A 27,179-nucleotide genomic window follows, 5' to 3' on the forward strand; every position below is an offset into this window, starting at 1 on the left:
CAGCTTCAATCAGTTTACTTCAGTTTAAAATAGTTTTGTTTCTAATTTTGTTCTCTCATAAACAATTCATTTCAGCTCTATTCAGTTTAGTTCAGTTTAGCCCCAATTAGTTCAGTTCAGATTTTTTTAGTAAATCGGAACCAGCCCTTAGTCTTACAAATTTATTGGAGATAGTGAGGAAATTATCTATTAAACCTGAGATTATAGGTTTGAAATTCACGATCTCTTGAGCTTAGGAGTGGAGATCCCTTGGACCCTTACCTCCACCCTACTTCAAGCATTGGCCTGTAGGTTCACTAGAGTTTTTCTCCTAAGCATTAATATTATTGGTTTTTGCATTACATGGGTTCACTAGAGTTCTTCCCCTAACTTCAACTCATATGTTGCTTGTGCATTACATGGGTTTGAACTTTGAACTACTTGGTATTAATTTCAAATAAAGTGATATAATTGCAAAGGAATCGTACCATTAAAAGCAAATATGAGTTGTCACTTTTGCAAGCACATAATGATCTTTTTTCTTTGGGCCAGATATTGTTGTAATATTGCCATTTGTGAATTGCGATCCAACTTGTAAGTTATTACTTTCTCCGTCCTTACAAAGATTGTCCTAATTCCTATACTTCAATTTTCGCTTTAAAGCATGTACAAAGATGTGCATGTAGCCATATAGGTTAACAAAGTTGTGAGGTATAATATAAGCTCAAAACACCCTTAGATACATACTACGAAGTATATACAAGGCAATCATCAAGGATTCAAGGGTCAGACGGAGTATGCAATCTATTCTACAAACTTTCATATTAAATGAAATCTACATACGTACTAAATTACAAGAGGAATTTAATATCCACCTAAAATGCCTAAATGCCCTTTACTTTTTATATTTTCTTTCATACAGATTGTCATACATGTTTTTGAAATGTTAAACACATGACATGAGCATTTAAAACTAGCTATGATAATGGCAGGGAATTTATGCGTAGTTTTATGAAGAAACTTTATCAATACCATGATAAAGGTATGCAATCCCCTAACTTTACAATTTCCTCATCTAGGGGGAAAAAAAAAGCACAAAACTCAAAAGTTTATGAAAAAAAAGACTAACTCAAATTTCCTCATCTTTCTGAATGAGCAGCAAAATTGAACAATTCCCATTCGTTATCCTTCTCCAAACACCCAATGCGATGCTACAATACAAATCAGTGTCAATATACCCAATAAAATCTCTAAACAAGTAAATCAGTCCTCAAGTTTAGGCATTCAGAAAAGGCCCTTATCCTTCATCAATATCTAATCCACTTCTAGCTCATTCAAAATTTAAGTAACACAATGACATTATGCTGTTAGTATCACTTTCCTGGAACCAAAAATTCATCAGAATCAAACTTACTTGCAGTAACAGAGTTGCAATTTCTTTTAACCGCTGAATCTATCTTAACATGTGCTTTTTTGCCTTGTTTATGAACTCATGTCCCAGGTTTGAATTCAGCAGATATTGGTTACATGAAAGACCAACTTTAGAAGTTACTCGATTTCAGATAGCAGGAAAGATTCTGCAACCAGAAATCGTAGCTTAGTTTCAACGAAAAAGAAGAAATAATGACTATAAACACCAAAATCATAATGGGGGTGCAGAGTAGAGGAGAAAGGAGAAAAGTTTAGGGTGTGGCAGTTTGGCCTTTAAGCAAGCTGTAAGTGAATGTTAATGTGATATTGTGCTATGCATAGATCTCAGAATGGCATTAAAAGGTTCAAATCTTTACATAGCAATATTTTCGCAATGCATATTTGTAAGCTCCAACAACATGCAGGTTCGATATTATGAACTTGTTTGATGGTAACTGAATCATAGTTTTCAACAAAAGTATACAGAGACCTTTTTTTTGTTCAAACAAAATATGGGCAATACAAAAAGCAGCATTTCAAATTCTAATTAGGACATTTACCTAAGAAATATGCAAAAGAATTTGCATAAAAGGCTTACAATCAAAACCCAATATATTAATAATTCTCATGACCAAGTGCCCCATTTCTAGGGAGAATCATCTTAGCAACATGAACATTAGGAGTTAAAGGTCCCGATCTTAAGCTAATGAAGAAGCCATTGCTTTTTGTGGTTGACAGAGTTGGCTGTTCTGATCCAGGCCCTTTATAGCTTTCCTTATACTTGGCAGCAAGAGAGATTAGGGCTTATTGCAAAAGCATATTCAATAGAAGATCAAAGGGCAACTACTGCTACATTTGGATGGGAGAGTCTCCACGATCTCTGACCCATCTCATGGTTTCCCCACATCAATAGAGAAGCCTCTTTAGGCTACGGGACGAAAGGACTCTTCACAGGAAAAAGAACCAATTGCACATTTTATCCCACTCCATTAGTCCACTATGTTATCAATGTTTGTATCTAGTGCATATTATTCTAAGATTCTGATTAGTTTTATGACCAATAGAAAATAATTTGAATGAGGTTAAAAAAAATATTCTCAAATTAGAATGACAATGTTACTTCTAATTGTACCTGCACAATGATTCAGGTAGAATGGCAGATTCCTAGTGATGATACTTCTGACCTTTGAGAATAGTCCATGCTCTGGACATATAAAAAATTTTAAAAAAATTAATTAATAATTAAAGAGGGACTAACTAAGAAGAGCTTGCTCACTGGAATGTGCAAGTTTGCTTGTGTCTCCAGATTGGAAACACATCAGTCAGTCACAAAAATAATATAAATTGAAGCTTCAGTAGATCAAGATGCTTAAAATAGTAATCAAAACCAGCAATCTTAAGTTAACAAATTGGCTATATATTAACCTGTATAATTGTTCCATTAGCACAACTAAGGCAATCTGATGATTCAATACCAATGATGATAGCTTTATTGATAGATTAGCACGTTGACGTAACTGTCTTCCATGACCATAAGGACCACCTATGCAAAATATCATTTTTGAAGCTCCCTACAAAAATAAGAATAAAAAAAAAAAAAAAAAAAAAGGAAGCTAAATTAGACCTTTCATCATGGGCAAATATCTCCTATCTCCTATACTGAAAAAGTGAAAAGACTAAGAATTCATGCCAAAGAATGAGAGAAATCACCAAACCAATAATGAGCCTGAAAGGGTTAGGCCTACCAACCAGCTGACTCTTAAAATATACAGGTAGTAGCTGAACCTAGCCATCAAGGTGGAAGGCAGCATACTTGCCATTTTGCCAAGCTAGATGCCTTACCTTTTGTCAATTCTATGTACATATCAAAGGAAACTCTAAAAATAAATAGCATTCATAGGCTGCAGGGTAGTTGAATGCAATCAACACTTAACGTTTGACAATCTCTTCATTATAGGTAACATGTACAACGGTTAATATCAGCTAAAGAGATTCAGCTTAAAAGGGAAAAAAGTTATACCGTTAACCCAGCATCTCCTATAAGCTCAGCTAGCCGCTCTGAGCTAACATCCAGACCATGCTCATCTAAGATCACCACCTAGTAGCAAACATTTCAAAGCAAAGAAAAACTATCAGAACAAGCCAGTTGAATCCACATGCACCAAAAACTTATATCTTTCAGGAAACAGCCTCACCCTCAACTATATTAAATGCATATTAAATGCACATTGTCAGATGAATGAAAGAAAAACAATAGTGGACAATAGACATAACATGATTGAGCAATATATCCATGATTATGGGCCATTTCACATTCTGACCTCCATAAAGGGCACCAATAAAATCTGGATAAACTAATTACAAGAAACAAAAAAGTTATTAACAGGTTTATATAAAGGCAATTATATATGATACAACAATTATCTTGATCAAAAGCAATGACATTCAAAATGGGAAATAAGCATTAAGTTTAAAGTTTCAATAGCAAGATATTGCAGATTTAATTGTCATTTAGCACCTCTTTGATATAGAAAAAGTAGTAGACATCCATGTCTTTGATTTCAGTTAGACTTTCAAAAGAACATGTTAATTAACAGAACAGCAACATGTAGAAGTCTTTAGCTCCAAATGAATTACTGGTCTATGGTTATACTTCGTATATGTTCTACTCTTTCATAGAAGAAAATAAATGTCATCTCGCTGATGACTAACATAATTACCTACTTCTCTTACATGTCTCTTACTTCAAAGTCTACAGTGGTGATATTATATTGAGAACTTATTGTTGATTGGTTTGGTTTATTATATGGAAATTAGGATATTATTAAGTTAAACAATTGGTTAGCTTAGCATTCCACAATTATATCATCACTTTTATAGGGAGAACTGTAGAAAACAAAACAAGGAATATATAATTAGAAGACATACCCAAATAAGCTCAATTTTACCTTTCCATATTTTTCATATTCAACAACCAATTTGTAACAATAGCATGGTCAAATCATTAAAATAAGTAGAGCAAAAGTCAAATTTTGCAACTAAAAAAACCGGTGGACGTAAATACTTCTTTGTCATCAAACTGTCGACAAAAAAAAGCTCTTTTAAAGTAGCTTAATTTTAGCTCTCATAACATTGTTCCCTGAAGGAATGGCAAGAGTAAAGACTGTCACCAAGGCATCCAACATAATCGAACCATGTAAAGACTAGTGAAGGATGGATAAAGAATATGAGCACTTAATTATGTACATCATGGTGGAGGAAGCAGTTTAAGGAGACTCTATGGAAGGAAACATTGAAAGGAAGCCTTCTACATATGACATTCTAGACCTCTTTAGTTTTGGAAAAAGGAATTTTCCCTTGGGGGGGGGGGGGGGGGGGTGGGAAGGTCCAATATAATGGTTGGCCCTCAATTTACTAGTAGTTATACATCCAGGCAGATAGGAAAAACAACTAGGTCACAGAATGCTACCTTAGTGATCTTTAAAAATGAAATATGACAGTCATAAACTCTGAGAGTAGTCTTCCCAGGAAATCATGAATCTAAAAACAGAGATCTGACAAGCACAGAGGACAGCTGAAAGCCTGAGAGGAAGGGAAACAAAAATTTAAGGAAGTCGTACGATATAAATTATAAAGCTTTACTCAATATCTTCATTCCAGCAAAGGCATGCCATGTAGCAATCTAATAGCTTCATGGACAAATTTACAGAACATAATTGTCCTATCAAAAGCAGATCAATCCCTCCCTACGACCCACACCTCTTTGAAAAGGGAAAATATTATACCCAATCATTTGACTTGATGAGATTTACAACAGCACAGTCTTCTTCTTCAATTTGAGCCTTGACATCCCTAAATTAGGCAAAAGGAAATAACTTTTAAATTCTAATTAGCACACTGGAAGGTGACACTAGTGACAGCTTCAGGTAAGGAATCTGCTCGTAAACACATTACTCACTAAGTATGTCATGTAAGGATTTGTGAAACGAGCACCGGATTTGTTTGGAAAATCTCAAACACAATTAAATTCTGACAAAAAATTGGCAAGACTGCAGCACTTGATTATGTAATAAAACTGTTGTTAAGTGAGCAACATGAGCACAAGTGAAATAAAACGAAAGTGCTAAAAATTAATCACCAAAAGTTATACATATTAGTCAGGAGGAGAGTAATTTACACCAAATGCACCATAAGCAACATAATTGAAGGAAAGAATTTTGCTTGAGTATCTCAAAATTGGAGGGAGACGAGGTGAAAGAAAGAAAATTTTGAAAGAGCGAGAAGGAAGGAGCTCACTAAAAGCATTACGATTGCTTTTGGAGGACTAATATGGGAAAAATTGTCATTGGAGATTATCAAATTAACAAAATCCCATGAAAATTAAAGTTATTGAAAAGAAAATTTATGACAAAATAAAGTGAGCCATGCTATGTGGCACTGTGGCATGGGTATAAATAAACCATAGAAGATTCCCTAAGAAGAAATATCAAACTATTCCCGTTTACTTCAGATTTTGTATTATATTAAACTGCCACTGATAACTAATGCTATGTAACTAGGATTTCATAGCTTCTCAGTTGCTCTCTATGGCATCAAAGAAACCCAGTAACAATTCCTGAAGTTAGCAGCTTATAAACAGAAACAGGGAAAATTCTTTGTAAAGTCATTTCTCAAAACCAACATCCTCTTCATGTTCACAGTATTTGAGCAACATGAGTGTATTCAAGCAGACATGAAAACGGGTTCCTGCTCAACAGATCAAACACCTTCACTAGGTCCAAAAGCCAATAGCATAAAGTAGAATTGATTTCTCCATAATCCTTGACTAAATCATAAAGTTGATTTGACATCAATCATATAACGCATAGGAGGCAATAAAGTTCAGTAACCAATTATCTTGAAAGAAGTTCAACCGTTTTCTCATGCTCTCTCCATTTATCATACAACGGTATGAGAATTGTCAATATTGAAGGCTAATTGTGCAAGGACATTTCTGTTAATCATATCAAGTGATTAGTTTGCCATTGCAGAGCTCAAACTAAGCCTTTCAACTACACATTCCCGACCATTAAAAACTAATAACATATCGCGAAAATGAGTCTAATGACAACATCGAAAAAACAACAACGAATGCAGCACAACTTACAAATACAAGTAATAAACCACTAGCTACTTGACATCATAATGGTTATACAGAAACTAGCATGAAATACAATTTCAACCAAAGCATAACAAAATTAAAGCAATGCAGAAACAAAAACTTAAGTGAAACTTAAAAGGGAAGAACAATATACCGCGCATTTTTAGGATTAGAGCGAATTAAGACATCATCAATGCTACAATAATGTTGGAGCTTATCTTTATATTCATCAACAATGAGCTGAACCCCACGATCACGCTTCTTCCCCACTGTCAAAACCCTTATCGGAATCGCTCTCTGCAACCCCAATTCATCAAAACCACAAAAAATTCAAATCAAAAATCAATTATTCAGTATCCCAAAGAAATTGGGTTTAATACTTTAATGGGTGTAGCTCAAATTCAGAAAAAGATTGGATTTTGAACGAAAATAAGGAAAACCCTAATCGATTTTACAACAAATGACTAAAGGGTAACTAATTATGTGCATATTAAACAGTAAAAATCAAAGAAATGAAAAGGGGGGTTATGATATTATACCACAGATTGACCAGTGTATTTGCATTTCCTTGCATTTGGGGAATCTGTAGCAGTTGCAAAGTCATTGTAATTCAAAAGAAAACAAAAGGGCAAATGTAGAATGGAAATTTGGAAGGGAAAAGCATAAAGCTAACCTGATGAATTAATTACGATATTGGGGAGATGACGAACTAACACTGTAACTGCCATGAACGATGATGAATATCACTCAATCCAAGTTTAGAAGAGTAGACGACTACTAGTACACTAGAATTCCGTATGAATTAATTTAAAATTTGTTTTTTTTCGCTACATAATCTAGTTAACGTGAGTCATGTGACTCATGTCTAGTGTCTTTATCGGAATAAAATTTTGACTAGAAACGCTACTTGAGATAAAGGTTGGATATTGCAATCACTAATCATAGGCTCATAGAGTCATAACTAATGTAAACTGCTGAGTATTATCATAATGAAATCATTTAAGTAAACTTACTATATACTTCGTATAGAAGTTGGTTTTATTTGGTGAAATCGTTAATTGAAATAATGTTCTTTAAAAAGAAGTGAGTTTATAACCGATTTTACATCGATATGGATAGTAATTTGGAAATTAAAATAAATAAATATTCACAACTTTTAGGCATATTCGAGCTATGCACAAGTCCAATATTAAACTGGATCGAAATCATTGGACTAGATATCAAATTCATCCATTTTGAAAGATTGAAGGCCAAATTGAAATTTATTCGACTCACACGAGTCTAGACCTAATTTTTAAGACCCATATAACTCCAACATTAGCCAAACTCTAGTTTGATTTTTGGATCGATTTAGATATGTTATATGAATTTTAACTCTTTATACATGTAGTATTTATTTGTAATATTTCTTCAACAAAACTGTTAGTAGTATTTCATTATTTCATACGGAGTATATCGAATGCACATTTTAATATCTAGTAATGTACCCGTGTGAGAATCAAGGTTGGTCTAGTGGTTAGAGATCCTCCTTTCACTCTTGCAAGAGAGGTGTTTGATTCTCACCCCAAAAAAAGTACAAATCCTAATTTTCCTCCTAGTTATAAGAGAATTCTCCTACCCTCCAAAAAAAAAAAAAAATGGATTTTGTACGTACCCCTGTATTCAACATACATTGTTACTCTACGTTGAGCACTTAGGAGTTAGGATTCTCATAGTTAAAATATAATACTCGTAACCACTTTTTTGGCACATACCTTGATTTTTTCTATAGTTCTACTTGTGTTCTTTTGAATTGATACATTTCTTTTAAGCGGTCTTTTCATGTTATGTGAACTATCGTTTTGGAACGGTTGTTAGGTGTGCTCGCTTATGGTTCACCAAACTTTCTACCAAGCCGAACCCATCAAACCCTCGGTCCCGTGACGAGCAAATATTAAGTTCGGTTCATTTCACCTCGGTCCACATCCACTCCCAATTTTCCACCATTTCAATTCAGTTTAGTTTAGTTCCAAAAAAATTCCCATGAAATTGTTACACCCTTCTTCACTTTTTGCTCTGTATTAATCGTTGCTCCATTGAAGCTCATTCCGACTTCTCCATTGAAGCAGCTTATGCGCTTTCTCTCCCTTGAAGCAGATTCTGGGGTAAAGATGTTTTTTTTAATCCCTTTTTTGATCGAATATAAATTTCGCAACCTAGTGTTTATCGTTAATTTCATTGTCAGTATATTCAATTTAGGGTTCTTCTAATTGAACTTTTGCTTATTATTACTGAACTTATGAAATACAGTATCATAAAAGTTGATCCTTTTTTTTGTTTTTTTTTTGTTGATGTATTTTAGCTAGAAGATTTTATGTGAATATTGGAGCCTAATTTGATAATTGAATCAAAATTTGTTGCTAATTTGGTGCTGACTTTTGTTTACAAACCTTCAATGTTAGGATGAATGTATGAAATTGTACCTTTTCTCCTAACCCCGGGCGACCGCCCCTCTCGAGTTAGCTCAGGGAAGGGCCTATTTAGGGGTGAATCTTGTATCATTGTAATTGTAGAGACTCCTGAGAAAAAAAATGTTTATAACGGTTGCGATTGATTTGCATTGTAATGGGTTGTCGAGTATTGCATTCCTGAAAGTCATTGTTCTTAGAGCCTTCCTTATTGTAGAATATGGGCTTCTTAATAATGATTTTTATTGATTTGCATTGGAATTGGTTGTCGAGTATTGCGATTACTGAAAATCATTGTTCTTAGAGCTTCCTTATTGTAGAATATGGGCTTCTTCCCATTAGTTGACAGTTGCTGTTGACACTTTTGCCTAGCTTGTGCCCTTGTGCTAATTTTTTAGCCAATGAGACGTTAATTAAATGTGTGAACGAATTACTTAGTGTAGGGTAGGGAGAACTGTAAATGCCTTATTGCCTTAGCGTATCTATAAGCATATACAAGAATAGCAGGATATGTTTGTCGTAAGTGGAGCGACATATAGCCTCTAACTAATTAGTTGTCTAGGAGGACTAAAGTGGATTAGTGAGCAATCAGCTTGCTTTATCCCTTGTATTCTTTGGGGAAAATGATATGAAAGTATAGCTAATTTTAGTTAGTATCAGCCAAAAGCTTATGGATGTGATAATATTGAATTGAATTGAATATTGAACAAAAATCATTGGAGTCATTGGATTCTTGTGGTGGCCTCTGATCCTCCATCTAGCAAAACTTCTAGCTTCAAAGCACAATTAGGAAGGATTCAAAATCCGGTGTTGATATCTAATATGTTACATGTCACATGGCAAATTCTTGAGTTGCTATGTTTTTGTGCATTTTGAACATTATTTGACACTATATTCTTCAATCTTCGGTATAACTATATGTTTAAGTCTCGTGTCTTGTAGATATTTAGCTAGTGGGATTTTCTATTTTTAGAATGTTATTGAAGTTTCTTGCTCGTGAGAGTAGCATCATATGCTTCAAATAAAATTCTCTCAATGTGATAACTTTTAATGATTTCCTTATCAGGTTACCGAAGTTGCTGGCCTTTCTTCCTTCTCATGGAAGTAAGAGAGTCTGGATATTTATGTGTGCCCTTTACTCAGGTAAATTAGAGAATGCTTCTTTTCTTCCATCCAAGGTGTGTTAGGCATTTGATCAGATATCACCAGAACACTGCATATCTTGCTATTGCTTTTAAGTCAACCAGCCAGACCTATCTTCTTCCAGAAAATGACAGAGAAATTGAGAGAATTACTAAAATGATAAATGACCATCCATTTCCTGAGGCACCGCTTCAGCCTACCCTCCTTCACCATATTCCGCCTTCCAACCTTTCAGCTAGATTTGTGGAGAATGTCCTTGGCAGACTTTTTGCTGCCAATACTAATGGTGTCAAAGCCTTTGAGTTCTTCAAGTTCACCCTTCACTATTCCAACTTCTCTCCCACTCCAGATGCAATTGAGAAGATTCTGCACATTCTTACAAGAATGCGGTATTTTGAAAAAGCATGGGAAGTGATGGAAGAGATTGTCAAAATAGATCCTTCCCTGCTGACACTCAAGTCAATGAGTATTGTTTTATCTAAAATTGCCAAGTTTCAGACTTATGAAGACACACTTGGTGCATTTGAGAGAATGGAAAAAAACATATTTGTTGGAAGAAAATTTGGAATTGACGAATTCAATGTGTTGCTTCGTGTATTTTGCTCCCAAAGACAGATGAAGGAAGCAAAATCTGTGTTTACGAAAATGTATTCACGATTCCCATCAAACACTAAGACCATGAACATTTTGCTTTTGGGTTTCAAGGAATCAGGCGATATAACTTCAGTTGAATTATTCTACCATGAGATGGTAAAAAGAGGTTTCAAGCCTAATAACATCACATATAATATCCGAATTGATGCTTACTGCAAGAGATGTTGCTTTGATGATGGATTGAGACTTTTTCATGATATGGAACGTACAAATTGCTCTCCAACTTTAGAAACAGTCACTACTTTGATTCATGGGGCTGGTGTTGCTAAAAATGTGACTCGGGCATGGGAGTTGTTCAATGAACTACCTATAAGAAAGTTATACCCTGATGTTGGGGCTTATAATGCAATGATAAGTGTTCTTGTGAAATGTAAACAGGTGGAATATGCCATTAACTTGGTGAATGAAATGGAAGAGAAGCAAATTGCTCCTGATGGCATAACGTATCATACCCTGTTCCATGGCTTAATGAAGTCAAATGGCATCGAGGCTGTTAGAGGTCTCTACGAAAAAATGGTATTGTTAAACTTTATTCCTGAGACCCGTACAGTAGTGATGCTTATGAAATTCTTCTGTGGAAATCACCATCTAGATTTAGGTTTGAATTTGTGGAATTACTTGATGGAAAAGGGTTCTTGTCCTCACGACCATGCATTGGCTCTTTTGGTGACAAGTTTATGTTCGCACGGGCGGGTTCAAGAAGCTTTTGAGTGTGCCAAACAGATGTTAAACAGAGGAAGGCATATGGGAAAACCAGTGTTCCACATGTTAGAGAGGTTTTTGCGGGAAGCAGGTGAATTAGACAAACTGCAGAACCTTGATGAGATGATTAAGAAGTTGGGTAGTGTTTATCCCCCATCAAGGGGACATGCTCTTGGACTGTCTACTTCATTCTGTTGAGATACCTTTGTGTTACCCGAGTGATCTTCATGCTGTGTAGAATATCCCCCAAGAAAGAAATGCTTCAGAGAAAATATTGTAATGAAATTGCAAATAACAATCTGATTGCTGCCTTAACTAAAAGATGAAATCATTCTTATTTGATTTTAAAGCTATGAATGATGTTAGTAACATCCACTCTGACATGGTTTTGAGGGTTTATTGAAAATAAGGGTAGGATATTTTGGGCTAGGCAGGTGCATGAGCTCAATACCAATCCTAATGGTGTTTGATTGTGCCTATTCTTCAACCAGAAAGAATAGGAGTACATGACTAAAGCATACGAGTTGGAATCATCAGCAGAGCAATTTTGTGAGATACGAAAAAGTGTTGGGAAAATTTTTGTCTGTCAAATGCTGACAGAGAGGAGCTACTTCTGTTTTGATCAGTTGCGTGATGCTGCTGCAGAGTTCTGATTTCAGTTGTGGCTTTTGGTGCCATTAGTTGAATGTGCTGCTTGATTGAAATCAGATGGTGTCCGCTGCTGTCGACCTGTCGTGACAACTTCCTGCCTACCGCTTGATATAATTGAGTATTCTGGTTAATCTTCTGCTGTGACCCTGTGACACTCAATGTGATGAACTCGCATAGCTATGTGAAATCCTAGGAGATTCTTTTTGGAAGGTGATCCTCTTGATTCTGCAATGTAAGTTGGACTATTTCCCGTGTTGTCTGAGCCTTGTGACTCCACCCATCAGTTACACTTTCCATTTTGTATCAGTATATAGTAGTATCCATAATGATTTCCTAAGAAAGGGTGCTAAATTGAAATATTTAAACAAATGCATGATTATTCCAAGACAATGTTGCATACTCATGAAAAGTTATATACTACTACTCTGAGATGTTTAAAAATTGTCTCTTTCTTGTATTGAATTGTCCAAAATACCTTCTAGTTATACGGTGTCTGAAAAAAAAAAAAAATGGAGGTGACCTAACAATTGATAAATTATTGTTGTTAATACAAACACTTCTAACCTCTAACAAACAAACAAAAAAAAAAAAACAAAAAAAAAAAAAGGGAAATTCTAAGAGAGCTACAGAAAAGAGTATAATTTCAGTAATTTATATTGTTAATGATCATCTTGTGCATGGACGCATGGTGATGAGTGTTTTGGTTAAGAATTTGATAACCCACAGAAATAGAATACAAACAAATATCCTTCTAAATTTGGATAAAAATAGGAATAAGGGGAGTTGTTGTAAAAGTGGGAAACGTGTGTTGGAGTAGAAAAACCGTCATCTAAAGATCGTGACATTTTCACATAATCTTTCATGTTTCCTTTTCTGTCGGAATTCCTTATCTTATATACATAGAAATATATTAACACTTTGAATCAATTTATACCAATCCAAATGGAGGCTAATGACACCAAATGCAGTGGAGAACAAAGGTAAAAGGGCTCCCCCTTTCTAATTTTTATAATTGTTACTATTAGTACTGTATTTTTGTATCTTATGCCAAACTTGCAATAGCATGTAAAATCATTTTACTATTTGTTTGTACTGAAATGAAAATATATATTGATTTTTTTTTAATGCTGTAGGTTTGTAGTAGTATGTCCTTCAATGTAAGATTTTCATTACAAAGACTGTAGCATATTTGCAGTGTAATCTTTTTGTGCCCTTTATAGTAAGGTTTGGAAAATTGGATGTAAAAAAAAAAACCTTTTTATTTAGTTGAAAGGTAGTTGGTTGATTATTTCATGTACGCTTTATGAGAAATTACTCACAAAATTCTATGATTAAATACATATTAGGTTGAAGGGTAAAGTTGCAATAATAACAGGGGGTGCAAAAGGTATAGGAGCCACTACAGCAAAATTCTTTGCCTTAAATGGGGCTTATGTAGTCGTGGCTGATGTACTCGATGAGCTAGGCATTGCCCTCGCCGATTCCATAGGAGGCCGCTACATACATTGTGATGTCTCTAAGGAAGCTGATGTAGAGTCAGCAGTGAAGCTAGCTTTGGCATGGAAGGGCCGTCTTGACATTATATTCAATAATGCAGGTAGGTACGTAATTGAGAATAGTTTCTAGCTAACATGTTCAAATTACTTGGAGTTCTGGAGCATGTAAACTTTTTTTTCATCTGTTTTTTCTACTTTCTAGTTTGAAAGCATATTTTAGTTATTGCTCAAAGGGAGGTCATTTTTTTGGTTATTTAAGGTCTAGTTTAGTGATTTGTACCAAATAGCAGCTATAGCTAAGAAGTAAATGGTTTTGCAAGTATAGTCACACAAACATGCATTCAGTTCGCGTCAATATGGTTTGAGCATGTACTCATGTTTGATTAATGAGTTTTCGGTTCAATTTTAGATCGGTTTTGTCTTATACGGATAGCTCAATCTACATTAGTCATCTTAGTTTACTGGCCGGACTGGTTGTAATTAGGTTGATGTCAGGTACTAGTTGAGTTAGAGTTGGGTAATTCTTGTCAAGTAATCAGGTTGGAGTTAGTTATTTTAGGTTTAGCATATAGCATTACAATTTAGCAATCAGTAAAACTCAATTAATCATGATTGATTTACATATTGCTAAATTCTCTTCATCAAATACTCCATAAGCTTGCATGGCCATAATGTTCTTGTAGGCACATCTGGCGCAGATGGGAGCATCACCAATGTCAACATGGAAGAAGTAAAAAATATTGTTGCAGTTAACTTGTATGGTGTAGTACATGGGATCAAGCATGCAGCCCGTGCCATGATTGAGAGTAAAATAGGCGGTTCCATCATATGTACCTCTAGCTCAGCAGCAATCATGGGAGGCTTAGCCTCACATGCCTACACAATGTCAAAAGGTGCAATCCAGAGCCTGATCAAGAGTGCAGCATGTGAACTTGGAGGACATGGTATCCGAGTGAACTGCATTTCTCCTCATGGGGTTCCTACGGATATGCTCATTAGTGGTTATCGGAGGTTCCTTGGGGACATTGATGCAGAAGAAGTTTCCAAAATAAGTGCTAAAAGTTGCAGTCTACTGACAGGAAGGGGTGGGAAAACCCAGGACATTGCTGCAGCTGCTGTTTTCCTCGCTTCTGATGAATCTGAATTCATTACTGGGCATAATCTCGTGATTGATGGGGGTTACACTGAAGCTAGCACTACTATGGTTCACATGTACCAAGACCCAAAATCGGTCTAGTAAATTGTATGGCCTATAGTAAGCTGCAGAAAATAGCATGTATTCCAGTTGTAACTGATACAAAATTAAACTTCTGGTTAAGCTAATTCAAAGCTAATAATAGCAAAAGAAGTAATTTGTATCATATATATATGCATGTCACTTCTTTTTTGTATATAGTAGCAATTACTCAAGTTTTTGCTTCTATGCTGTCTACAAATGCAATAATCGAGGATTATTTCATGAACCTGTTCTATTTGCTCCCAGTAAATGTAGAAGGGGAAGAAGGTTTGGATGGTAGAGTAGTTGCATCACTCCCTACTTCATACTCCTATATGGGACTCAATTGAGAGAGTTCCCTTATCTCCCTCCCAAACGAGTACCCTAAAAATTCATTTTGCTTTTTTTTTTTTTTTTTTTTTTTTTTTTTTTTTTAATCCTAAAATTATTTCATTGGTTTTCATGATTTGATCATAAATTTGGTTTAAAAATACTCCCTCCGTCCCTGAAAGAACGACTCATTTGGGTTGATTTCGCGGGTATTAAGAAAGTTAAATAAAAAGAAGTAAAAGTATATTGAAAATATAAATTTACATGGGGTTTGTAAAAAAATAAAGAGAGAAAGTAATAAAATTACATGGAAAATCAAATTTATATATGGGGAAGCTAATTTTGCATAAATATTGTTGCAAATTGGTGGGAGTTTTAATGCAAATGAGTCATTCTTTTTGGGACTAAAATTAGGCCAAATGGATCGTTCTTTTAAGGACGGAGGTAGTATTTAATATGAATGATTAATATTGAATAATAGATTATGAGTGTCATGACCTATGTTACACGGACTCTTCATTTCATCTCAAGTATTCGTGTCGAATCCTTGACACTCGGACATGAATATGACATTTGAACACTTCATTTTTAGTTCACAATCAAGGAATATTTTTCACAAAAAAAATCAAGTCAAACACTTGAACACGTATCCGTGTCGAAATTGGGTACTCGAGTCCAAATACTATAGATTATGACTTATGAATCAAACAATCTACGTACATGTTATGAACCAAAAAGTACGGACTACGATATTGTCACATGGCAATGTAGCATCACCCTTACAACATTAATGTACAAGTAATTAATCCAAATCGTAATAACAAAATCAACCTCTCCATAGGCCAAAAAAGCTCCACATCATCAATCATCACTAACTAAAAAACACTTCCACGTGTCAACTTCTCATCTTCTCCTCTTCCACCTTTCTCTGTTCTCCTACCTCACACTAAAAACAGAAAACTTAAAAATGTACATATTAAGAAATTCTTCCCTCTCAATTTTCTCCTTACAAAAATTTACAAATTCATCAAAACCCACCTCAATTTTTATCAATTTCACCCAAAATCACATTACAAAACAATTTTATGCAATGAATTCAACCTCTAATTCTGAAAATATTCAATCAAAACCACCCCAAAAATCAGTAATTTATAAAGTTCCAGCCTTGGAAACTAATGATTTTGATAAAATTACAGGGCAAATTTTCCAAAGATACTATCTTTCTTCTGAAAATAAGAGAAATGGTAAAGGGGTTTGCATTATATGGTTTAGAAATGATTTGAGAGTGTTGGATAATGAAGCATTGTTCAAAGCTTGGGCTTCTTCTGAGGTTGTTCTGCCTGTTTATTGTGTTGATCCTCGCCTATTTGGGACTACTTATAGTTTTGGGTTTCCTAAAACTGGAGGTATGATTGCTTCTTTCATGTAATTCTTGTTGAAAGTTAAATTTTTGGGTTTCTGATGTTTTAATGGAGGAAATTTTGTAAGATTGTGATGTGGGTGTTTATTCATTTTTGATTTTTGTATGGATTTTGGATGTGGGTTCATCTTAGTCTATAGATATGTTTTTAATTTTTCTGGGGATCAAATCCTGTCTACAATACTGGTACTTGAAGCTTTATACATATAAAAAAAAAGTTCAATCTTGTTCGAAGTATGTGTTGAATCCCATTGTAGCCCACTTATGAGTGTCCCACATTGGAGAAAGAGGAGAGGTGGTTCCACTCTATAAGGTAGAGGAGTAACTCCTACTATTGCCAATTGGTTTTAGTATGGAAGCTCAAAAGCCTTGTTTGTGGACCTAACTCTCCTCCTCCTTGTTCGGGTAGCCCAGGCCCAATTCATATTGTTTGAAAATTTATCAGTATGTCATAAGATGGTGTAGTTGATGCTTTACAAAGATTATCTTATAATGTGTTTTCTCTAGGAAACTCACATGAGCACAACAATGGGGTTTCAATAATTTCTAACAATTTGAGAGAGATTAGGAGTGGGTTAGTGGGTACTAATTAGTGTAAGGGCTTTGTTAGTGTGGTTGTTGCTATTAAGAGACTTGAGGGTTAGAAGATTATTTTAACATGTATAGCTGATTGTGGAAATGAGTTGGATGGAAAGTTTGGAGTATGAACTGTTGTTGTACTTTTAGAGGAAATTTGCCCAATGCTAGACTGAATAATTTTTTTCAGCCAAGGATATGGCGTGGATGCTTAGAAAGATTGCGAGTAGGTAGCATTGCCTTGATGGATAGGTATGGAAAGATGCACTTATTGGTGGAAGAACTCAACTAAGGTGATGTATAGAGAAATTCTAAGTAATTTTCATTAAGTATATCTTGGAGATGTCTAACTCAAGGATACAAGGAACGAAATTCGATACGAAACGTGGGACGGAAACGGAAACGGGAAACGCTACCTTGAGTGAATCGGGAACGTTTGGTGTTTAGTTTAATATATATTTTTAAAATAAAAAAATGAAAAAACAAAGATAAATTGTATTTAAATAAAATTAAAATATTAATAACCATTAATGCATTTCGATCTCAAAATCTGATTACATAAAAACTGAAAAAACAAAGCTAAAAATGCTTAACACATGCTTAACTCTCAAGTCTCAACTCTAACTTACATCATCAAAATATTTTTAGGTTTCAATCTCCATATCTTTGCCTCTTACATGCAAATGTCATAGGTGTGGCATTAGCTTCCTGTAAATCATCTCTCCATCTCATATCCTCAAGTGCAAGTGGTGAACTCTCTATGAATGAATCCTCTGGATTAATATCCCATTTTCTATAAGGGCCTTCTTTATAGCTGCTTGTGAAACGGGAAATTAATCTAACATTACAATGAATAAAAACCAACTTGTCAGCTCGAACGGAATTCAACCGATTTCTCTTTGTATTGTGAATGAACGCATAAGTGCTCCACACCCTCTCCGCAGACGAGCTACTAATGGGCTGTGACAGAACTTTGATTGCAATCTCAGCTAATTCAGGAGTCTCCGCTCCATAAGTGGACCACCAAGAAACAGGAGACATTGTTACCGCATCTATTTTTGCAGCAAGTGACCCAAATATACCTTCTTTGGCTTGGAACTTAGCTAGTTGTTGGCGTAACATTCTTTTTTCTTCTTCAGTTTCCCCTATTTTATCAAATGCTGTTAAAACTCCATCAACAACTTCCTTATCAAAATTCGGTGCTCGCCTAGCCTCCCCTCCCGGAGCCGGAGTTTGCAAATAGTTTGAGTCATAAAAAAAAGGGTTTAATGCAAATCCTAAACAATGCATGGGAATGTTCATTTTTTCCCAACGTGATACCAAGATTTCATTCATTTTGTTCATATCATCTCTATGTTTATTATCTTTCATTACGTCTCCAACATCTCCAATCATACAATCCATTTTTTCATACACCTCTCCCATTTTTTGTCCTTCACCATCAGCAAATTTAATCATCAAGTAAATTGGCTTAGTGATAGCCAGAATATTTTCAACCTCATCCCAAAAGTCTTCGTCCCCTACAGTGGCAGCAATTTCTTTTCCCATTTCTCTTGTTTTCTCATCCCCTGAATTGACCCAATCTTTCCAAGCCCTCATAGCTACTGTAGCAGCTAATGATTCCCTACATTGGGATATTCTTTTCAACAACAAATAATGAGATGCGAACCTTGTTTTTGCTACTTTCAATAACCCAAGTCCAGATTGTGATTTAAAGATAGCATGAGCATGAGTATGATTCAAAAAATACTTCACAATGTTTTTCCCTTTAATGTACGTGTTACTAACCCATGGAAAAGCAGTAGCAATATCCTTACAGATTAGATTAAGTGTATGCACGACACAAGGGGACCAAAAAATGTGCTTGTGTACCTTTTCTATTTCTCTTCCAGCAGCCTTGCAGTTTGCAGCATTGTCAGTTACTACTTGCAGAACATTTGACGGCCCGACTTCTTCTATTGCATCAAGTAAGTAATCTGCTATAGCCTTCCCCGTTTTCTCCACCCCTGTGAAGTCATCCGCATATAGAAACATAGAACCGCGGCTATTGGATGCAACCACGTTGATTAGTGGTTCACGCTTCACATTCGTCCATCCATCGGAAACGATTGAAGTTCCTTGTGTGGTCCAAGTGTCTTTAATTGGGGCCAATTCTTTCTCGACATCTCGCTTAACTTCGTCTAGTAAGGATGTCCTTGCTCTGTCAGCCGATGGAGGCTTGTAGTCCTTTGGAGCATGGATCAAGGCCTTTACCATAGTAGAAAATTCTGGACTTCTTAATACATTGAATGGAATCCCATTAGCACAAAGAAAACGAACAATCGATTTGTCGACATCATTACGCTCAACAATACCAAATGCATCTGCTATAGGAGTGTTACTAGTTCCTGGAAGTTTATTTTTTATACTCGATTTGGATACTGATGGGGAAATACCTGCTTGCTCAGCCTCCTCAACTTTCTTTCGTATGCTTTGAAGCAATTCTCTATTCGCCATCACCACAGTACATCGAGCAATCTCTGCTTTTTTCCCAACACTACCAAAAAAATGTTGATGTATTCTTGTGTATGAGCTGCTGTATGATTTTTTGCAATGCTTGCAAGACCATTTCTTCGTTCCTCCTGCATTTTTCCCTTTCTCTCCTCCCACTATTGGAATAATTTCATCTAATAGAGGTTTTTGCTTATTGTCAGTAGTGGGCACTCCATGATTTGGTTCAGCTTCTGTAGGTTGATTTTCATTTTCCAAATCATCGAACTCTTCTGTTGAAGGTTGATTTTGTGTTTGGTTTCTTTGTGAAGTTTCAGTGGGCTTTCTTTGCTTGGATTTGTTTTTGCCAAAAGGCATTTTTGGGTGCTTGAATTTGTTTTGATTAATGGAGATGTGTTTTGTATTTTTGTATACTGAAACAGAGTAATAGACATTGAATATATAGATGATAGACTTGTAGAGTAGTTGAATGGGCATGTCGTTTGAGCTTCAAGCTTTCTGTAAATTGAAAATTGAAAATTGAAATAATGAATACGTCTCTTCATTACCTCCTTTATTTCCTTTTGATCCTTTTTCCCACTAATATTATAAACTGATATTATAAAATAATACTCCGTATAATACAATACTCCGTATATATAACCACGTATACTTTTTATAGATCAATCGTAGTATGATCAATTCCTTTTTATCGATCATTTATAGTACTCCGTATCGATCAATTCCTTTTTATCGATCAATTCCTTTTTAGACGATCAATTCCTTTTTATACGATTATACATACTTTTTATCGATCAATCGTAGTATGATCAATTCCTTTTTATCGATCATTCATAGTACTCCATATCGATCAATTCCTTTTTATCGATCAATTCCTTTTTATACGATTACATACTTTTTATCGATCAATCGTAGTATGATCAATTCCATTTTACCGATCATTCATAGTATATATAACAATATAACCCTAAAATGTATGTGACATACTATGTATGTTCATATATCCTTTTTGATCGACCACTCATAGTATATACGATCATATGCCTTTTATCGATCTGTCGTAGTATGATCAATTCCTTTTTACCGATCATTCATAGTATATATATCAATATAACCCTAATATGTATGTTCATATATCTTTTTTGATCGACCACTCATAGTATATACGATCATATGCCTTTTATCGATCTGTCGTAGTAATGATCAATTCTTTTTACCGATCATTCATAGTATATATATCAATATAACCCTAATATGTATGTTCATATATACTTTTTGATCGACCACTCATAGTATATACGATCATATACCTTTTATCGATTTGTCGTAGTATGATCAATTTGTTTTTACCGATCATTCATAGTATATATATCAATATAACCCTAAAATGTATGTGACATACTATGTATGTTCATATATCCTTTTTGATCGACCACTCATAGTATATACGATCATATACCTTTTATCGATCTGTCGTAGTATGATCAATTTGTTTTTACCGATCATTCATAGTATATATATCAATATAACCCTAAAATGTATGTTCATATATCCTTTTTGATCGACCACTCATAGTATATACGATCATATACCTTTTATCGATCTGTCGTAGTATGATCAATTTGTTTTTACCGATCATTCATAGTATATATATCAATATAACCCTAAAATGTATGTTCATATATCCTTTTTGATCGACCACTCATAGTATATACGATTATATACCTTTTATCGATCTGTCGTAGTATGATCAATTTCTTTTTACCAAACACTCATAGTATATATATCAATATAACCCTAATATGTATGTGACATACTATGCATGTTCATATATCCTTTTTGATCGACCACTCATACTATATACGATAATATACCTTTTATCGATGTTTCGTAATACGATGAATTCCTTTTTATCGATCATTCATTGTATAACACTATACTTTCTACGATCATATACTTTTTATCGATTAGTCATAGTACGAACTACGATCAATTCTTTTATTTTTAACGATCATTCATAGTATATGATACTATTATGTAGGTGTCATTCTATGTATAGTCATATATCTTTTTGATCAAATGTCGATATTATATATGATCATATCCTTTTTCGATCGATCAATCATAGTATAATTAGTTCATTTTTATCAACCACGCATAGTACGATCATATCCTTTTTATCGATTAGTCATAGTACAATCAATTCTTTTTTATCGATCATTCATAGTTTGATACTATTATATAGGTGTCATTCCATGTGTAGTCATTTATCTTTTTGATCAAATGTTGATAGTATATATGATCATATCCTTTTTCGATCGATCATTCATAGTATGATTAATTAGTTCATTTTAATCACGCATAGTACGATCATATATATCCTTTTTATCGATCATTCATAGTATAATTATTATTTAGTTATAGGTTAGTATTTTAAAATTTTAGTTATTTTTTAAAATTTTTATTTTGATGAGAAGTATTTTAATCATCCTTTGTTATTATTATTTTTGACGAGAATCATCCTTTGTTATAGACCCTCGTATAAATTATGCAAGTAATACACTTAGGAGGGCTGCACCAACACATTTAAAATTTAATTTCTTGTAATCAAAATACAAGTAATACTTTAATACGAAGTACTTTATTCTAGTAACTTGTAAAACCAGTGCACTGATACTAAAAAAAATTCAATATTGGTTGAAAATTTCAATCTTTGCTAGTTTCCCATGTGCAACCAGCCAACCACACCACACACCTTTTAAAAAAATATATATAAATGAAAAATAAATTAATAAAAAATAGATGATGGCCCCCACTCCAATAAAGAGTACTGCAACAGTTGTGCGTTTTGTACTGTAAACCGTCTTCAACCTTTGAACTCCCCGACCAATTCCTTTTCATACCTTCCTTGAATCTGAAAATTTGAAAAATATAACAAAAATCAAAATCAAGCACAGCAGAACACTCGATTTCATCATTCAAATAAAAGCCCTAACTTATTTTGATGAAAAACCTGTGACAAGTGCCTTAATTTTGCAACACTTGAAGAAGAAAAAGGAAACGCCATGACCACCGATCTGAGACGCGAACCGCTGCGATTTGGGACGCGATCGTTCCGCGATTCGGAACGAACGACTCAGGACGGGATTCGCCCTAACGTCCCACGTTCCTCGTATCACTGGTCTAACTCTAACTTGCTTTAATGTTGCAATGCTTTGGGCTGTGTTTCTATTTTATGGCCGACTTTATGGAAAAGATGAAGTATCAAAGATAGGCTTCGATAGTTGGCATGAATGTTAACAAACAATGTGCTCTTTATTGCTCCTACGTGTATCTGTCTTACATGTATTTGGTTTGGACTTTTGCTGAAATTTGTTGATGATTTTGTATACTGCATGCAATCAAGTTTCTAGAGCTTTACAAAGCTGAAATAACTGGAAATTATTGTATGCTCACTTTACTTTTAGGGAAAACTTATGAGCTGCTTTCTCTAATGCTATTTCTTTCAAAGTTAACATAAAGGAGGCTCTCTATTACACTTATTTTAAAAAAAAAAACATTTTAAAAAAGGATTCAGCTTGTGATTTGTATCTAATGTCAGGCTCACCTTTTACGTGACAGCATTAAGAGCACAGTTTCTCATAGAATGTTTAGCCGACTTGAGAAAGAACTTGCAGAAGCATGGTTCAAACTTGTTGATTAAACATGGGAAACCTGAGGAAATTCTTCCTGCACTTGCAGAAACATTTGGAGCTCACACAGTTAAGATATTTCCTTAATTTGATCTTCTTCTGTCCTCTGCTTTTGGTTAATTTTATTGTTTAGATAACACAAATTTCAATTTGGCTTTACCAGATATATGCTCAGAAGGAAACATGCAGCGAGGAGCTAAATGTTGAAGTACGGGTGAATAAAGGTCTGCAAAAAGTATCTCTTCCATCAACAGTAGGCCAATCTACAGCCCAAAATGCAGCAAAGACTCCTAAATTGCAACTTCTTTGGGGAGCTACTTTGTACCATAAAAATGATCTTCCCTTTAATATAAGAGACATTCCTGATGTCTACACACAATTCCGTAAGGTAAGGTCTTTTTAAAACTTGACACGAAACATCCTCCACTAGTTGTTTTGGTCATTTCTTGTTCATCCCTTTTTTTTTACAATTTTTATTTTATTATTATATATGTTGGAATTTACAGTCCATTGAATCCAAGAGCAAAATCAGAGCCTGCATCAAGATTCCTTCGTCACTTGGCCCTCCTCCTGAAATTGAAGACTGGGGTGCCATTCCGCCTACTGACCAGTTAGGGTTACATAATCAAGAGGTATGTTACTGAGGTATCAAGTGTAACTAAATTACATGTCTACTGAATTCACAAGCGTTCATTTACCCCCGACCCCCTGAAAAGACACCATCCCAGCCCTTCTTTTGCTGTTTCATTTTCCTGACTGTGACGGAATATGGCCTGTTTCTTGTTATGTGACAGGTAGACAAAGGTCTAGTATTTGTTGGCGGTGAAAGCGCTTCACTCAGCAGAGTTCATGAATACTTCTGGAAACAGGTAAGCTTCTTGGAAATTATGCTGACAGATATGTCATTCACCTCAAGCATATAAGATGCATGCAGGCATGCTTAGTTGCTTACCATATAAAGAAGAATATACATGTGTTGTTACATTGCTGTTTTAGCAGATTATGTTACTATGACAATTGTTTTTAAGAAACCATTTATGGGATGATTTGTTATTCACATAATATATGAAATGTTTAGGATCTATTGAAAACATATAAGGAGACTAGGAATGGAATGATTGGATCTGAATACTCGACAAAGTTTTCTCCATGGTTGGCTAGTGGAAGCTTATCTCCACGCCTCATATACGAGGAGGTTGAGTATTGAACCTTTTCTCTATCTAAATATTCAGTCTCTTTAGGCCATGTGAAAAAAATATAACATATGGAGAATGACTTTATGTTTATACTTTTATAGGTCAAGAGGTATGAGAGAGAGAGGATCGCTAATGATTCATCATACTGGTAATAGTTCCTTTTACTAGTTATATACTCATATGAACTGCTTGTCTAACAAGGAATTTGTTTCTAAACTGCTCAATATGATTTCAGGGTGTTATTCGAATTGATTTGGAGAGATTACTTCAGGTTTATATCAATCAAATACGGAAATTCTATTTTCCATTTGGGTACTACCTAAAATTCTAGCTCTCAATGAAATGCATGGAACATTTAGACTTCATTTTTTACTCCTGATAATACAAGTGTGGCCCGGTTGATGGTTATACAACCATTCTTAATTCATTTCCTTGCCTATCCCTTAGGTGGTCCTAGGCACTTGAATAACAAATGGAGCCAGGATACCGCATTGTTTGAATCATGGAGAGACGGCAAAACTGGGTATGCAATTTTCATTCAAGTTGCTATTTTCCCCAAGCTACTGCATTCTCAAATCCTACCTATTATTTTCCAGTATATCTTGCATGAGTATTAAAATGGGCTTAGACACCTGAAACTTTGTAAATGTCACCTCAAATCACATGAATGTTGCACCTTTTGAAGCTGACTTTTATGCAAAATGGGGTGACATTATGAATTGTGTGGCAATTTAGTCTATTGCATACAAACACACCAGTTGCACTTCCTTTTTGAGCCTGGTTTTGAATGTGTGGCTGATTGATTCTTGAATTGTGGTGTATAATTCATGAAAAAACAGCTCATATGAGTATTTAATTCTTTTATGCTTTTTGCTGCATGGTGGTCAGGTACTCTGGTCAAAACATTTCACATCTATTGTAAACATTTCAGGTACCCTCTAATAGATGCAAATATGAAAGAATTAGCAACTACTGGCTTCATGTCTAACAGAGGTAGACAGGTAAATTCCAACTTCTCCTGAAACTTGTTGTTATTCGCTGTATTCATTTATGTTTTCATGTGTATATAGACTAATTGAGACATTGGAATTTTGCTGCTAGATTGTTTGCTCTTTTCTTGTAAGGGATATGGGTATTGACTGGCGTATGGGGGCAGAATGGTTTGAGACGTGCCTCTTGGATTATGATCCCTGTTCTAATTATGGAAACTGGACATATGGAGCAGGTGCTTTTCTATTTCTTCTCTCTTCATCATAGAAGTACAATCATTGTCGCATTTCTCTGATGTTAGTTTACCCCCACATTCAGTCTCCAGGGAATTTTATCCTGCATGAGTGCATGTCTGTCATGTTCTTCTGTTCAAAACTAATCACTTTCATCTAATAATATGGAGTGCAAATTCATCCGGATATGTTCCACTTTAACCATGTTTATCTGAAAATGATTCTGATGTACATAGTGAATTTTACAAAAAGATTAGGCCATTCTGATAGATGGTGTTCCACCAGCTTATTCATCTATCCGCGCTATGTCCACTTCTTTATATCCATGTGTCGTAAATTTTAGTTTACTAAAGTTTCTGTGAGATGCTGTGTATGCAGGTGTTGGAAATGATCCCAGGGAAGATAGATATTTCAGCATTCCCAAACAGGTATAACCTTCAAATTTCAAGCCTCCATACAAAATAATAAGTACGGAGTATAAAGAGTGCTTTTTTCGACAAGTAAACACATGATCATCTATTCATCTTAACCTTTATAGGGTTTGTAGACTTAAGCCCTGTTCTCTTCAGATTATTTTCAGTTCAGTTTAGTTCAGTTCTTAATTTCCTTCTCTTATAAAATATTCAGTCCAGCTCAGCTCAGTCAATCAGAATAGGCCCTTATAGTAACAAATGGGATATCGTAATAGTTTTTGAAACAATCCCAGTTCATGGTCTCAACTACTAGCAGAACAGAATGATCTAGCAAGTAGCAATGTACTTCACACAATACTATATTTTATAGGTTACGGTAGCAAAAGAACGCAAGAATATCATGCCAACATAACATTGCTGACATTCTAAGGGAACTTGCTTCTATTTGATTTTCAGGCACAGGTTTATGACCCTGAAGGCGAGTATGTAGCCTATTGGTTACCAGAGCTAAGACGGCTACCCAAGGATAAACGCCACTTTCCAGGGTTTTCATACCTTAAACCTATTGTGCCCCTTAAGTTTGGAAACACTGGGAAACAAGGTGGCCAAAAAGCTGGCCCTTCTCGGAGAGACAACAGAACTGGCGGGCTGAGGAACAAACACTTTACAAGATAAATTGATGCCAAAGTAACCTATTAAAGAAAAATAAAGATGAAAGAATTAGTAGGAAACTAGGTGAGAGATTTAAAACATACCTATTGTTCGTCGTGTCTTCTTACATACACCTAAAGTTACATTTTTTTGGTGAACCAATTGAAGTAATGTTCTATAATATATGTACGAGATACCAAAAATTTTGTTTAGTATAACTAATTCTCATGTATATGATAGACATGCAAAAATAGTTAATTTAAGAATGATCAACGAAGTCAAACTCAGTAATAATCATTCTCTTTTCAATTTTGAACCCTAGCTTTCTCCAATTGGGAATCCTAATTCGA

The 27,179-nt window shown here is 34.9% G+C and overlaps 3 protein-coding genes, 1 long non-coding RNA gene and 1 pseudogene across 8 annotated transcripts; 3 read left to right on the forward strand and 2 right to left on the reverse strand.

Annotated features, from left to right (window-relative positions):
- Nucleotides 1-1,051: 1,051 nt before the first annotated feature.
- LOC145594657 (putative RNA methyltransferase At5g10620) lies at nucleotides 1,052-7,336 on the reverse strand. Of its 4 annotated transcripts, none has more exons than XM_081650992.1 (8): nucleotides 7,203-7,336; nucleotides 7,069-7,112; nucleotides 6,684-6,826; nucleotides 5,175-5,241; nucleotides 3,410-3,487; nucleotides 2,815-2,960; nucleotides 2,522-2,593; nucleotides 1,052-1,556 (listed from the first exon to the last, which is right to left on the reverse strand). In XM_081650992.1, exons 1-7 carry the CDS (start codon nucleotides 7,255-7,257, stop codon nucleotides 2,554-2,556), a joined length of 573 nt encoding a protein of 190 aa, XP_081507118.1. In that variant the 5' UTR covers nucleotides 7,258-7,336; the 3' UTR covers nucleotides 1,052-1,556; nucleotides 2,522-2,553. The 4 variants fall into 4 exon arrangements, with proteins under 4 accessions (XP_081507118.1, XP_081507116.1, XP_081507117.1 ...); XM_081650990.1 differs by lacking the exon at nucleotides 1,052-1,556 and adding an exon at nucleotides 1,852-2,422; XM_081650991.1 differs by lacking the exon at nucleotides 1,052-1,556 and adding an exon at nucleotides 1,853-2,407.
- Nucleotides 7,337-8,552: 1,216 nt separating this feature from the next.
- LOC145595971 (pentatricopeptide repeat-containing protein At3g61360 pseudogene) lies at nucleotides 8,553-11,679 on the forward strand (annotated as a pseudogene). The gene is made up of 2 exons (XR_014103053.1): nucleotides 8,553-8,673; nucleotides 10,043-11,679. The product of XR_014103053.1 is annotated as a pentatricopeptide repeat-containing protein At3g61360 pseudogene (transcript).
- A 572-nt stretch (nucleotides 11,680-12,251) lies between these two features.
- On the forward strand, nucleotides 12,252-14,904 carry LOC145595972 (short-chain dehydrogenase reductase ATA1-like). The gene is made up of 3 exons (XM_081652401.1): nucleotides 12,252-12,358; nucleotides 13,473-13,723; nucleotides 14,306-14,904. Coding segments are annotated over exons 1-3 (807 nt in total). The 5' UTR covers nucleotides 12,252-12,356; the 3' UTR covers nucleotides 14,860-14,904.
- Nucleotides 14,905-16,138: 1,234 nt separating this feature from the next.
- LOC145595974 (cryptochrome DASH, chloroplastic/mitochondrial-like) lies at nucleotides 16,139-27,148 on the forward strand. The gene is made up of 13 exons (XM_081652402.1): nucleotides 16,139-16,574; nucleotides 23,276-23,415; nucleotides 23,510-23,734; nucleotides 23,853-23,978; nucleotides 24,141-24,215; nucleotides 24,425-24,541; nucleotides 24,644-24,690; nucleotides 24,778-24,854; nucleotides 24,990-25,065; nucleotides 25,474-25,543; nucleotides 25,644-25,767; nucleotides 26,144-26,193; nucleotides 26,635-27,148. The coding sequence occupies exons 1-13, from the start codon at nucleotides 16,259-16,261 to the stop codon at nucleotides 26,851-26,853; spliced, it is 1,662 nt and encodes a 553-aa protein (XP_081508528.1). The 5' UTR covers nucleotides 16,139-16,258; the 3' UTR covers nucleotides 26,854-27,148.
- LOC145595975 (uncharacterized) lies at nucleotides 22,225-22,833 on the reverse strand. Its single transcript, XR_014103054.1, has 2 exons — nucleotides 22,668-22,833; nucleotides 22,225-22,568 (listed from the first exon to the last, which is right to left on the reverse strand). It is a non-coding gene; the product is annotated as an uncharacterized LOC145595975 (long non-coding RNA).
- Nucleotides 27,149-27,179: the final 31 nt, after the last annotated feature.

The sequence above is a fragment of the Chenopodium album genome, chromosome 19 (genome assembly GCF_948465745.1).
Source record: "Chenopodium album chromosome 19, dcCheAlbu1.1, whole genome shotgun sequence".
NCBI lineage: Eukaryota > Viridiplantae > Streptophyta > Magnoliopsida > Caryophyllales > Amaranthaceae > Chenopodium > Chenopodium album.